Source organism: Plectropomus leopardus, chromosome 9 (assembly GCF_026936395.1).
Source record: "Plectropomus leopardus strain MGB_pleo_1.0 chromosome 9, ASM2693639v1, whole genome shotgun sequence".
NCBI lineage: Eukaryota > Metazoa > Chordata > Actinopteri > Perciformes > Serranidae > Plectropomus > Plectropomus leopardus.
The window spans coordinates 17,912,289-17,926,866 of record NC_142184.1 but is presented as its reverse complement, the minus strand read 5'-3'; the positions used below and the strand labels follow the sequence as shown (position 1 = coordinate 17,926,866).

Below are 14,578 nucleotides of genomic sequence, written 5' to 3'. Positions count from 1 at the left end.
ATCATATTTACTGCCTTTTTAAGGCCTCTTAATGTGGTGTCATATTGTCTGAGTTCTTGTAAGAAAAGTTCAAAGTCTAGTTTGGAGACCCCCATCTCTACTTGTGTATGTGAAATTTTCCCAGTAGTTAAAGCAATTGTACAAAATAATTAATGTCTTTCTCCACCTCATGGTTTTCACAACACCTGAAAATGTTTTTGTCTTGCAATTGAATTGTTTGTCCGGTTTTCCTTCTTATATAAAGTTGAACATCCACCTAAAATATTCTGGTATACATACAGTTATAAAAGCATCACTGACAGTTTCTAATTCTAATTTACAGGAGGTGCAAGAATACTCAATAATGAACCTAAATCTCCAATGTTTTTTTCTTTTCTTTCTTTTTTCTGGATATCTTTGATGCAAGATTTTTACAGGAAACCTCTTAACATTATGTAAGACCAAATTTGTGCCCAACTAAGCAAACTTTCTGCCAGTTGCCATAAAGTGAAATGAGTAATCTTACTGGCAGCAGAGTTGTATGTAGTTCCTAATTTGTCTATTTGAGCATTTATTCTCTGTAACATTGACTTCTACTATGAATATACGTACCACTATTAGAAATATTGATGATTTAATCATAAATTACTGAACCTCTCAGAAGCTGTAGCAGCACCCTTAACCATTCCACACTCATGCTAAGAAATACCTTTGCAAAAACAACAACAAAAAACAAACATTATAGACCCTAGAATATGTTAACAAAATGCATTATTTTATTAAGAAAAAAAATTATCTCAGTATAATGCATTGTAAAAGGTGCAAAATTCAATTTAATATAATAGAAATCTGAAAATAAATCGGGACTTTATACAGTAAACATATAAAAAAATAAACAAAATTAAATAGATACAAATTAAAATAAATATAATAATAAAAAAAGATCTGCATAAGCTTTATGGTAAAAACAACCAAAAATTGTCAGTGTAATATAATAAAAAACTAAAAGTAAGATAAACAAATACAAAACAAATACAAAACAAAATAAATAAATATAAATAATAATGATTTGTCACAAAATCTGTTTAAAATGTATGTTGGGGGGAAAAACAGTCAATTTAGTTTAGTAAAAATAGAATTGACTAGAATTACAGTGTAATCAAACTACTACAATGCATCGTATAAAAACATCTGAATAAAATTGGGTTTTGCCAAGTTTTTATTGTAACAATTAAACCTCATAAAATGTCAGCTGTCTGCTCACCATGCCTGTTAAAGGGTTAAATGCATCAAACACTGCTATGCATGCCCTCATAATATGGGCTAATAGTTTGGGGTTGGTCTGGGTGTCTCATCCAATCATCGTCGACATTAATGTGTTCGCTCTCCAACCACCAATCACATTTCAGAGTCGGGTATCGGGTAACCGCCCCCTCTCAAATGTTTTCTGCTGTGGCCATTTTACACTTGGTGCACAGAAAAATAAAACACCCTTCTCACCTGAGCGTCGACGTGACATTTAAAGAACTATTGTCGGTCACATGTGGCACTGGTAAGCGTTTGTCCTGTTTTTAATACAACTGCTGCTGTTGTGTTTACAGCCGCTGACAGACGGTTATTTCGGGGGCAGCGTCTCTGCATGGACCAGCTAGCAAACCTCAGGCTAAAATAGTTAGCTCGCCCGCTAACCGAGATGACCGCCATACGTCATTGTTGAATACTCCTTTTTGGGTGGTAAAGTTGGGCATGTCCATTGCGCACACGTTTTAATAGGGATGCAGGGCGATGCCCATGTTTGTTTACATGTGGGTTTCGTTAAGTGGCTGCAAAGCAATGATATTAAAGTTGGAGAAGTCTGCAGTATTTAAACTCCCACTTCCACTTCATTATTTTAGGTATGTTAGGTTTTTTTTTATTGATTTACGTTGCTTACTCTATGTTTGCTTATTGACTTAATGTGCTTGTATGTTTACTTTTCCCGATTACTCGACATTTGTGTTTTTTATCCTTAGTAATGAGATATTCCTCATAAACCCATGGGGGTTTCTTAATCTCACTTGCACAACTAATTTTGTTGTTGTATTTCTTTTGCTTTGTGCAAATAAATCCTAATTCCTAAAATAAAAAAATGCAACTAACCTGGTGACAACCAACATGATGTTACCTGCCTCTAAGTTGCACATCGCTATTTTGCATCCCATTAGGTTCTACATGGGATTTTTTCTTTCTTTTGCAAAGTAGTTACTTCTTTTTGCTGTTTGCTGTTATTCTGCTGATTATTGCTCCTTATTCAAAATAGGAATGTTGTTGATGTACTTCTAGGGTATCCAATGCTGTAACCAAATAAAGACAGGGCAGAGACCAGGGGCAGAGTCAGTGGATCAACATGGACTATGAGAGGCGGTGAGATCAACTTAATTTTGTACCAGATTTTACCTGAAGGGGATAGTTCCGATTTTTTTGAAGTGGAGTTGTATGGGTTACCTGTCCACAGTCAGAGTATTACAGACAGTAGATGTCAGTCATCACTCGACACGCCTCCCAGTTTGGAGAAGCAGGCAGGAGTAGTAGATGTTAAGTAATGTACTAATGTGGATTGGGGGTCGACAACAAACTGTATTTTAAGCATCCAAAAAAAGAATATCAGTTCCAGTGTATGCTATAGTAAGAGTATTTTTAACCCCTTTAACTCTCAGCACATAGCCCATCTAAACTAAGAAGCTGTTAAAGGCTTCATTTTCCCATTTAGTCTCTCGTCAAAGTTAGCATACTCCATTGCCAAAAACAGAAATTTTAGCTTCCTGAACACAGGAGCTGCTGGTCTACCACTGCTTTGATCAGTTAGTCAGTTGGTGGTATTGTCTGACTTTGGTGAATCTGAACTAACTCTTTTAAATGCCAAAGCCACAGAATAACACAAACAAACTATCTGTTTAAGGCAACTGTAGACCAGCAGCTCCTGCATTTGTTCAGCAATGTTAAATCGCAGTTTGAGTCTGGCTTTGAAGAGAGTGCTATAACGGCTTCATTATTGTATTATTCTGTTGTCAGACATTAAGGTCAGACAGTAGATTGCTTTCTCCAAGCTGGTTGCATACTGAGTAACATCTACTGTACGCAATACACTGACTATGGATAAGTACCCCATACAACTCCACTTCAAAAAATCTGAACTATCCCTTCAAAGCACTGACATGTCCCTCACTTTGGCTTTCACGGTCAGCAGGGGGGGGCGAGGTGACCGCATGGGTCGCTATGGCAACACGCACAATGATCACAACTTTCGGGACATGGACTACCGAGGCTATGGCCAAGAGGATGAGGAGGCAGAGTATGATGTGAGAGCGGAGGGGGACAGACCATATGGTCGCGAAGAGCAGTTACTGGGTGTCCGTGACTTCTCACCTGGTCGTGTCCAAGACCACCTGGGGTTTCATCACAGAGGAGAAGGGCGAGGAGACGTTGCACGTGAAGGGAAAGGGCTCCTGTGGCCCCCATGTTCTCAGGCGCAGCCTGACCTAGCCCATCCCATGCACCATAGAGAGGAGGAGGGATCCAGGCGGGAGTTTGAGCAGTTATTGACTGGCCCGCAGGAGAGAGGTCGGGGGAAAGGTGGAAGAGGCTTTCCTGAGAACAGTTCCCCTCATTCAGGGGGTAGGGATGGCAACTGGGGTCGTGGTGGTGCCCATTCAGAACAGATGGAATACAACGCGGCCAAACAGAGAGAGGAGGACAGGTTCTCTCGTGCTGCAGTGAAGAGGAGGGTAAGACACAACAGCTCTATCCTCTTTATAGAGCTGCTGAAATTTTAATATGTTGTCGACATCAGTTGCTAACAGGGTTCACACGGTCATGAAAAACCTGGAAAGGTGATGGAGTTAGTAAAAAACATTGAAGGTTCTGGAAAAGTAAAGCAATTTTTTTGTGTGATTGTAATTGATACAGTAATCTTCCATGGATAACCTAAGATGTAATGTAATATAATGGGAAAAGTAGCTCTAAAATGTATCAGTATATGACAGTGTTTTGTTTACATTTTGACCATGTTTGTTTGCTTATTTTCGACCCGCATTCAATCTCTTTTTTAATGTATGCCCACCGGCTGAAATTACATTTGATTAGAGTTTAAATTTATGTTTGAAAAATGCAGAGCAAGTGGGGCAAGAAAAGAAATACATCCTTTAAAAAATTCTGGGAAAGTCTTGAAATTTTATCCATAAAAATGTGTGGAAACCCTCGCTGCTAGTGTGTCACTACTCATTGCAGGCTTTTCCAGTGGGGGCAGAGGAGCATAGTGGTGGGAGTGCTGGTCCAGACCTGTCCCTTGAGGAGCTGGATCAGCGAGACCAGGACTACCGTGCAGACCTGGACCACAACCAGAGGCCAAGCAACATCATAATGCTTCGTATGCTGCCACCCAATGCCACCACTAATGAGGTATGTCTCCAGGCCTTGTTTCTGTGTTTGGTCTGAATATGCATAGGCCTTTTTTTATTTCTTATTTTATTGCTCTGTAGAGCACTGCGAATTGCCCTTTTGTATGAAATGTGCTATACAAATAAAGCTTCCTTGCCTTGCCTTGTTGTCAGTTTGCTTAAAAAAGGAAATTATACCTCTGTGTTCATAGATCCGGGCACAGCTTCAGGAACAGGGGATCCAGCCAAGAGAGGTTCGCCTCATGAGGAACAAGTCCTCAGGTGAGAACTTGTCCATTGCCTCGAGTCTTTTTTTAAAATTCTCCCTTGTGTCACACTCATCCATTGCAAGCTCTTTAACGTCATTGCGCTCTCAGGTGACTCTCCCTTATCTGCTCAGTCTTCTCTCTCTTATTAATAAGTGTCCTCTCTTACCTTCTCTCTTACCATCACCGTCTTTCCTCATACTCTGACAGCTGGGTAGATAGCTGCAAAGAATGCATATTTATAAACTTATATACAAGCTTTTGCTGCGATTCCTGCTTTGATTTTTTTTGGTCTGCTGGTGTCTGAATTCTAGCTAGTGCTCACGGGGCAACAAAACATCCATGCACGCTTCAAAGGATATTTCTTTCTGTATTTGCCTTTTAGAAAAGAATGCATGCACACAATCAAAGGTTATAGATCTTCACTCCATGGCATTAATTTTTCCTTTTTGACTCTCTCATAAAGTTTCATGATTCTGCCTCATCCATCTTGAAGCGAGATGTGCCTGATTAGATGGAAAAGCTCACAAACTAACAGTGTCAACTGAAAATTGAGCAGTGGAAGCAGGAGGCTTTTGATGGCGTTTGTCATTGTAGCTATTTTTGAGTGTGTGAGTGTGGGGATATAAGTGTTGCAGCTGCCTCTCAGCTACGTGAGCGTCATCCATTTACCACTCAGAAAAGCTTGTCTTTTTCTAAAGGATTCCCATTAAGGTCATTGTCTCACTGGCCTCCCCTTTTTGCTAACGCACTGGTTGTCTGTAAGGTGTGTCTCTCTGACTCAGGCACACTTACAGTCCCCCGCACTGTTCTGTCTTTCTCACCCCCACATGACTGTTTCTCTGTTTTAAAGGATACGTCTCTCTGAGTTATAAATGTTAAAGTGATGATCTGTTGTGATTGCACTCCATGTTGTTAAAAAGTTATATAAATCTAAATGTGTCTTCTAATGTTTTGTCAGTCAGTTACAGTAATGCATGGACACAATATGGAACATTATACCACAGTGCTACTTAGTTCAGACTGCCCTCTGACTGTCAGACTAGCAGAGATATTCGTGTCTGTGTGCTTGCGTGTGTGTCTGTTGGTGTCTGTTGGTGTCTGGGTGCTTCATCAATCAAAGCCAAAGAGCTCAGACTCAAACTGATGAGTGGGTAGGATTCTCCCTCTCTCTCCCTCTTTCCCTGACCCTGTTGAGATACTTGACATTGCGTCCTCCCACTCTTGTAGAGACGTTGACAGCGACTTTCCGAGTGGCTGTCAGGTGTGTTATTTCCAAGGGAGAGAGGAAGCAATTCGTTGTTTTATTAGTGCTTATACAGGGTCTCTCTCTCTCTCTTTCTCTCTCTCTCTCTCTCTCTCTCCCTCTCTCCCCTCTGGACATGAAGCACTAACCCCTCACTGCGTTGTTGTTATGTTGTTGTTGTTGTTGTTCGGTTACCATGGCGCTGGGCGGTGTCCAGGTCAGAGCCGAGGATTCGCCTTCGTCGAGTTTAATGTCATACAGGAGGCCACCCGCTGGATGGAGACCAACCAGGTCACTCTCCCCTACACAGACACACATACACATATATACATTCATACGATGGGACATATGGGTTAATATCAGGACAAATGTTCAGTCACATCACACCCTGTCATGTGCACACGATGCAATCCTGTAGACACACAAAGTGAAGAAAACATGTTGTCCCTGAGGTAGGTAGAAGTTTATACTCTGAGGGAAATTCATCTTTTTTCTGCTTATACAGAATTCCACAAACAGGCAGATTCATGTTACATCATGCTGACGTCTGTCTGTCTGGGACCTAACTACATAGTTTTCATAACTGGACCCTCCCAGTCACATTTGCTCATCATTTGTCCAATACAGACTCCTCTATTATAGAGGTCTCCTCCTTCTTCAGTGACATGTTCTCACTCTCTTTCCTAAGTCCACCCCTGGGTTAGTGTGACAGTGTGAATACAATTTCTCACATGGTCTATTGTATGTTGAATCAGAAACAAAAAAAGTACTTCATTTTCTTGTTTTCGAACCTTTCATATCTGGCTCATCTACCATTATTACATCTTTAGGATGGAGCTATTGTCTATGGGATGAAGGTGGTGACAGTGGGATGGGATGTGTGGAAAACTGTGAAAAGGTTTCCCCTTAAGGGGGGAGGGATGACACAATCGAACAAAACACATTGTGTCCTTAAAAATGGACACCCACACACACCACACATACACCATCTCAGTCCGTCCCAATTTTCTAAAGCTGAAGGTTGCAATTCTCTGGTGTCCTCTTTCTTTCAGCCTCCGTTCTACTCTCTGTCTTTCTCTGTCCCCCTCTCTCTCTCTCGTCCCTGTCATTCTCTCTCATCTCTTGTGAGATGAGGCCTTTCTCTGGCATGTGTGGCCTAATTATCGCTGATAATCATTCTTTGTTCCCCGTCCCTCTCTTTCTTTTTCTTTCAGGGAGTGCTGTTGATCCTGGGACAAAGAGTGTCGATGCACTACAGCGATCCAAAACCGCGTGCCAATGAGGACTGGCTCTGCAACAAGGTTGTGTGTTTGTGTTGGATTGTTTGTCATGTTTATATGTAAATCTAAATGTATATATGTGAATGCGTGTTCATCAATCACTGTACGTGCTCGTTCTTTGAAAAGTATTTTAACATTAGGTCATGTAACTTTTCCCCAGTGTGGTGTGCAAAACTTTAAAAGGAGAGAGAAGTGCTTCAAATGCAGTGTGCCTAAATCAGGTAATGTTTAACCAATTACTGTAAATATCTCAAATATTCTCCCTTTTACAATAACACCAGCTTTCTAACAACATATATTAATACATAAATGGCATGTTATCTTTCCTCAGAGGCAGAGCTGAAATTGCCCCAGTTGCAGAGGGATTTGCCCATTGGTCTTCAAAAGGAGGGAGCCCAAGGCTTATTGCCCTTGCCAGCACCCTACCACTCTTCGGGCCCTACTGTCACCCCAGGACAGGCCACACAGCAGGCAGATGTTGCCAATGACAGTAAGTTTATCTTTTGAGAGTTTTACAACCCTGCAATCTCTTCTTATATTCAAAAGGCCTACTTTATGTAATTTTCCTATTTTTCATTCATTATTTATTGCACTAATGAATTGATTTATGTTAAGTCTGGAAAATAATCTGTAATATGGATCATGGCAAATCAGGATCTAAAATTAAAGGTATACCATGCAGGAATTCATAGTTATTGTTTGTAAACAGTATCACCAGTAAAACTGAAATCTAACCCTAAGCTTTATCCAGTTGGCGTTTTGCCGTATTTGTTGTTGTTTTTTTTTTCCAATTTCACAATTTCACACAATTTCTGTAGCTTCCTTGTGGATATTCGCGCTACTACCTGGTCGCTACCTTTTCATGAAGTTCTGATCTCACCTGTGCTCTTTGCCTACACACGTCCTGAACATAGCAGAATAATAGGAAAATACTGGCAGAGGGCAGAGTCGCTGCAGATAAATGCACTGCTACACACTTCTAGTGGATCTTAAGTGATGATTGAAAGGGATTACTTTTTCTATGAGTCACACATTGTTATATAGAGGAAAATCCTGCAGAGAATAAAAAATTTTCCGTTCGGTGAGTACATCTCGGAAAAAAGTCATGTGGTAAAAAAACTTTATTAAGAGTCTCTACCATGTTTTGGTGTCATTTATGGATGTGCTGCTTCTGTCCTCTACTGTCTATGTAAACTCATGTGCACACACTCTAGCAGATTTTGCTGTTTTCTGTAGTGCTGCAAAACAGAGCGCTCCTAGTTTTTCAGCACTGTTTACCATACCAGACATCAGCTACTCCCTTAAACAATCGTTTGTTACTGGTCTACAAAGAAAAGGGTGCATTAGAGAGTGAGGAGTCTTATGAGGTTTATGTTGATTAAAACAATAAAACATCCATTGGGTACATTTAATGGTCAGATTGTTATTACAGTTCTCATCTACTAGTCCTTATGGCTGAAAGTTGATTGTCATACACTGTGGCAAATACTTTCGTCATGTTTCAAAACATTTTCTCTACCAAGCTGGAGGCCTGCAAACTAGAAGGGGGCATCATGGGATACTTGCTTTTACAACACTCAATATTATCTTGTACCTGAATTGTTAAATCTCGTGTTAAAGAATATCATATTTTCTCATCCTCTCCCACACCAGCTCTGATACTAAGAAACCTTGGCCCGCATACTTCAGTGGAAACCATCCTGTCTGCTTTGGCTCCATTTGCCACTCTCTCCCCTTCCAACGTTCGCCTAATCAAGGACAAGCACACACACCTCAACAGGGGCTTTGCCTTTCTGCAGCTCTCTACTATAGTGGTGAGAAACATGATGAGGCAGACACACACAGCAATAAGTGCCTGAAAGATGAATTGTCATTCACTCAGTTGCAACTAAAACTATAATCAGAGTAGATCAATCCATAAACAAAACTTTTTGTCCTTTTGGTGTAGTTATGATGTTTAAAAAAAGCTTGATCGAAAACATTCATACATTAGTAGTCAGTTTACACTCACACTAACTCACCGGTCTCTCTATGTTCTACCAACAGGAGGCTTCTCAGCTGCTGCAGATCTTGCAGGCTCTCCAGCCAGCTCTCTCCATTGACGGAAAGGCAATTGTGGTGGAGTTTGCCAAAGGCTCCAAACGGTAAACAAACACACACCCTAACTTCCCTGCAAAGAAACCACAAGAGCACTGAACATTATTGCTATTGAACAAAGAATAACATTGTGTTTTTTAATACTGTGCATGACCATGTAACATTAAAACTTAAAATTGGTCAAAGAATAAAATGGATTAGAAATAGCTTTGGAGAAGATCATCCAAAACAAATTAGTAGCCTAAAAATAGTGTTGTATTTTTGCATCACGAAAAAAGTTTCTAAATGTTTGTAACCAGAAACCCACTGAAACCCTATGTCTCTTTTCTGTTCCAGTGATGTATTCATGACGGATGGCAGCAGAGTCAGTGCTGCTACAGTGGCCAGCACAGCTATAGCTGCCGCACAGTGGGCTGTCACGCAGGTAATAAGAATGACTCATAACAAATATAGCAAAGAAAGAATAACAGTAATAGCAAAGAAATAAGCATGTGACAAATCTTTTATTTCAAACTGTTTGTTTCTGATGGTATTTTTCATTCTCAGACGGCTCAGAATGGATCAGGCGGAGGCCCGAGTATTGATACAGCAGTGTATCAGCAGGGGGCAGCAGTAACATACAGTCAGGAAGGAAACGAATACTCTGGGCTAGATGGCACAACTTTGAAGGGCCAGGCAGATGCCAGGGTTGCTGCTTTACCTGGTGCAGGAACAGCCCTGATAGGGGCATACACAGGAGGAGCAGCCCCAGGTTGGTATCACATATTCCAAATATCTGCATATTCTCCATATGATTGATATAGCTTTATCTATTTGAACTGAGTGAAGTTAAGCCACCTGTTTGTGTGCAGCTGCTATTTCATCTGAGGCAGTGACATCTGGATCAGCAGTTGTGCAGCAGCCTCTTGTTCATACACAGACAGCTCTAACCACCACAGCTACCCCCACACCAGTCACACAGGTACAATATTGCCGTTTGCTTTTTTGCCGTGCCTGTTGTACTCTTGCATTATATCATGCCATTACATTCTCACTTTTAAAAGTCCATCTCTCCACAGGTTGAAATTGTGGGAAAACCACAACCAGCTGCTCCCAGCCAACCTGCGACCCCAGGCACTGAACATGAGCTCCAGCAATACCGTAAGGCTTTGTGTGTCTAGCGTTGCCTACAGGTTGAGAATTTATTTGTGGTGCTAAACCCCCAAGGGGGTCTGCAAACAGCTTCAGGAATTAAGTTAGTTTTAAAAAAAGCACTGACTTAACATTCATTACTAACTGCAAATAGATGAACCTTTGTGAAAGACACGTTAGTCAAGAGGAACTGGTTTCCACAGACTTTAATTTAAAGAAGAAATAATCCATGCATTGTCGTTAAACTAAACTGAAACTAGTGTAAAAACATTTTAGTTCGTTGAGGTATTAAATAAAAACTAGACTTTAGAAGAAAAAAAAAACTTAAACAATGTTGTGTGCTTGGGGTTGTTAACTGCTAGGTGTGAATTCCTCGTTTATCGGCATGTATATGTATTATGCGACCGATTAACAGTTATGCTAACCCTGTCCCGTGTCTTTGACTGTAGCTGTGCCAGATGTGTCCACATACCAGTATGACGAAAGCTCTGGCTACTATTATGACCCACTTACAGGCCTCTACTATGACCCAAACTCCCAGGTAAAGAGCGGTGAAAGTTCTGCAGTCTAAATGTTGATTCAGCACCTTTGAAAGACTTCTGTGAATGTGTCCTCCTTCTTAGCATTTTAGTCTTGTTTTGTGTGTCCCTCCTCTTTGCAGTACTACTACAACCCTCATACTCTGCAGTACATGTACTGGGATGGTGAGAAGCACACCTACATTCCAGCTGCTGCTGGCCAGTCTAACGCCGATGGTGCTCCCACGAGTGTAGGTGGAGTCCCCCCAGAGTCACCGTTTGCTACCCCAGGCAGCAAAGAGAAAAAAGACAAACCCAAGAATAAAACTGCTCAACAGGTACTCTACATAAAGAATACAAGTGTTAGTACTGACAGATGTGCAGGAAAAATAAAATTTACCACTGGTTGCCTTGATCTTTGTTTTTTAATTAGACATTTGTACAACTCTGTAAAAGAGCAGACACAATACGCCGCAATTAAATTTCAGTTTGTATGATTCAACACATCTTTTAGAAGAAAAAAAACCTGACGGTTCAGTTCAAACTGATAAATGCCACTCTATTTGGCCACATTTTTTTGTAGTTCTCTAACACCTTTGACATGTTCTGGAAATTTTAGACTTTACCAAGGTAGTATTTGTTGAAGGGTTTCTGAGTTGTTTTGCATTATGTTGCTCCTGTGTTGTTATTGAACACCTTTTCAAATTGTAAATCTTCCTCCGCTCAGCTCGTTTAACTGGGTAACTTGCATCTCTTGGGCTTTATATTAATAGATTGCCAAAGATATGGAGCGCTGGGCTAAGAGTCTCAACAGACACAAGGAGAACATGCGATCTGTCTCTTCCTCCCCTGCTGTCGGTTCCACAGCGCTTCCACCTGGTTACACCAGGGCACCTGGCCACAGTCGCCTTGATGACCGCCGAGAATCTGCCAGTGCTGACGCAGGCTACGCTGTTCTTGAGAAAAAGGTACATTGTGACCCTTATGTAGCCAAATATGCTTTGCTGTAAACACCTATGTACCTTTGGGGCATCAGGGTATCATAGTGACTGCGAAGAACGCCATCAACCAGTCAGCCTGCCCTAGTGCAAGTAAAAAGACAGTGTCTGCATAGGATGTGGTCTTACTGACTGACCCGATGATCCCTCTGATTTTGCTTTTCTGTTCTGCAGGGTGCACTGTCTGAACGGCCTCAGATTTTTCTGGATCAGATCCGACAAAGCACAGAAGTAAGGACTTGGACACATTGTTATCTGTGTTGGTCTGTTCTCCTCATAGTTCCTCTGACAACGTGTCTTTTGTTAGTAATTGCTACAAAACATTTTTAAGCATGCTTTTATTATTTCTGTATCTGTCTGTTTCTCAGTCTTTGATCTTGCATCCTATTTCTGTAGCATTCGCCTCCTCAGCAGCAGGGTCTGGTCCCAGCCTACAGTGGAGAAACTGACAGCGAGGAAGAAGGAGGCGATAAAGATGAAAAAGAAGGGAGGATGACGGACTGGGTTAAACTGGCCTGTCTGCTGTGTAGGAGGCAGTTTCCCAGCAAGGAGGCCCTCATCAGGCACCAGCAGCTCAGTGAGCTACATAAGGTGGTTACACAAACAGAAGTATTCTAATATCACACTGTTACAAGCGTTGCATGTATTACCTGTTCACAATCATTTTCAGTAGACTTTGTTCAACTGTCTCTTACTTTTGCTGTTTTTTGCTGTCTTAAGGGTGTGTAAAATGACAAAGATGCATCTAAAGACTTTCCTCATGTAATCATGTCAAAATTTCTCCATTTTCACCTTCCTGCACACAGCAAAACTTGGAGCAGAGAAGAGTCCAGCAGGAATCTGCAGGCAAAGAGGTTGGTCAACCCTCAGGGTCTGTATGTCAGAGTTGGACAACATTGCAAAGAGTATTTGTGTTTGTTGCTGATTGAATGCAATTAGTATTGATGTCATTGTCTTTTTTTTCTGTTCTCAGAGACTTGTGGACGGACCTGAACCTCCTGATCCTAAGAGGAGGAAGTTTAGCCCCATGTAAGCAGCAGTGAAGTAACAAATACACTCCCCATGTTTATGTTTTATAGTGGTTTCCTGTTTAAGGCTTTTGCACACCAAGTCCATATTTTTTTGTCTGATATTGTTGCATGTTTAGAAAGTACTTCAACATCACGTCATGTTAATCACGTTTACAAACTGAATCCAAAAGTTTTGTTCAGTGGTAAAGACTTTGGAACACGGATTTTGCCTTTTTTTTTTTGCACCTGTCAAAAGTCTCTTTACTTCACTTACCAAGTAGCAGTGAAGAAAAAGTGGCGCAACTTGTGGGCAACATCTGCAACAAGAGAGAAGAAAGAAGTGCACAGTATCATTTCATAACTCAGCGTACTTTCAATCGGTCAGATGGTAATATTCAGGTGCATGATGGTGACAACGAGGACGTAATAGAGGATGAGGTACGGTACACACAGAGAGGGAGAGAGCGACCAGTAAAGAGAGGCAAAGGAGCAAATGTCTCTCTCTGTTTTGACTCGTATTCTGAATTTTCACATTGAATAGAGCAATAAAATGCATCAGACTGAGTGTGCAAGGCTTCTGTGCATTACAATATTTATTTCGATGACAGATTAATTAAAAACAGAAAATGCAGCCTTGGTGTGCAAAGGCCATTACAGTTGGTTTTGAGTGTGCCGTGATCTTTTTCAGTTTAGGTTTGCTGTTCTATCTACAGCAGTATATGTTGATCTTATGTGTAATTTGTTTCTACTGACTGCAATTCACATGTTATGCATCCCCCCTACTCCTTACAGTACACAACTATGCAATGATGGTGGATGTGACTTTAAAGGTTTGTTTGTGTGGTAAAGCTTGATTTATTTTCTGTCTGTCTTTAGTGACGGGATCACAGGCACTAGTCTTGGTGCCAGGATGCTTCAGGGAGGAGTGAAAAAGGGGCTTCTTTTGCGCAATATGCAAGTGGAGTGAACCCTCACCCCTCAAACTTTTCCTGACGCTGACGGGGACAATGACAAAGCCTAGCACGCAACACTTCACCGTTAACATCATATAGATATGTGTAGATAAACCTCTGAGTTTTGGTTTAACATTACAATTACCTCAACAGTGGTATTACACTCATTAACTGATCCTGTAGCAGTGGATGTCAGGATATTGCACAGAATGCACTTTTTTTTTGCTTTCTTCCTGAATGATGCAGGGTTTAGTTCTCACTTGCTTTGGAGCGTGTATGTGTGAGATAACAAGCTTTATGTGATTGGGAAAACATTTGCTATTGGAAAATGAAGGATCAGTATCGATCTTTATGGCAGCAAATGGGATTTTCTAATATAACTGTCTATGCACCATAGATTTTTTAATTTAATGCTAAATGCCCTGTCATTCAGTGAATGACTGCTCTGGGCATTAACTGTGTAAAATGTTTTAGAAGTGGCCTCATGAACTGGACAGGATCACACTAAAACTAGTGTTTGGATAAAGAGTCTCATTTTGTCATCTTGTATGAATTCTCAATGTAATACATCATTATCTCTGGAGAAAGCTATTTTTTATTTCTGTACTCCTTTAATGTGACTGTTTAATCAAGCTTGTGTAAATTAATTCTGAATAACACATTTTCATCCTTATTGGTGATTTAT

At 40.8% G+C, this 14,578-nt stretch overlaps 1 protein-coding gene across 2 annotated transcripts; it reads left to right on the top strand.

The window, feature by feature from the left end:
- The first annotated feature begins 1,377 nt into the window (after positions 1 to 1,377).
- Positions 1,378 to 14,566, top strand: rbm10 (RNA binding motif protein 10). Of its 2 annotated transcripts, none has more exons than XM_042491749.2 (23): positions 1,378 to 1,531; positions 2,302 to 2,382; positions 3,206 to 3,743; positions 4,246 to 4,416; positions 4,607 to 4,676; positions 6,124 to 6,197; positions 7,121 to 7,207; positions 7,347 to 7,407; positions 7,518 to 7,676; positions 8,840 to 9,000; positions 9,233 to 9,330; positions 9,620 to 9,707; positions 9,830 to 10,034; positions 10,135 to 10,244; positions 10,342 to 10,423; positions 10,864 to 10,955; positions 11,076 to 11,270; positions 11,706 to 11,900; positions 12,105 to 12,161; positions 12,327 to 12,521; positions 12,737 to 12,784; positions 12,904 to 12,959; positions 13,817 to 14,566. In XM_042491749.2, the coding sequence occupies exons 2-23, from the start codon at positions 2,366 to 2,368 to the stop codon at positions 13,905 to 13,907; spliced, it is 2,850 nt and encodes a 949-aa protein (XP_042347683.1). In that variant the 5' UTR covers positions 1,378 to 1,531; positions 2,302 to 2,365; the 3' UTR covers positions 13,908 to 14,566. The 2 variants fall into 2 exon arrangements, with proteins under 2 accessions (XP_042347683.1, XP_042347682.1); XM_042491748.2 differs by having other exon boundaries at positions 3,203 to 3,743.
- The last annotated feature ends 12 nt before the right edge of the window (positions 14,567 to 14,578 follow it).

Coding starts and splice junctions, on each gene's coding strand:
- rbm10 (XM_042491748.2), top strand. Junction 7,677..8,839: donor GGCAGATGTTGCCAATGACA/GTAAGTTTATCT, acceptor CTCCCACACCAG/CTCTGATACTAAGAAACCTT. Junction 12,162..12,326: donor AGATCCGACAAAGCACAGAA/GTAAGGACTTGG, acceptor CTATTTCTGTAG/CATTCGCCTCCTCAGCAGCA.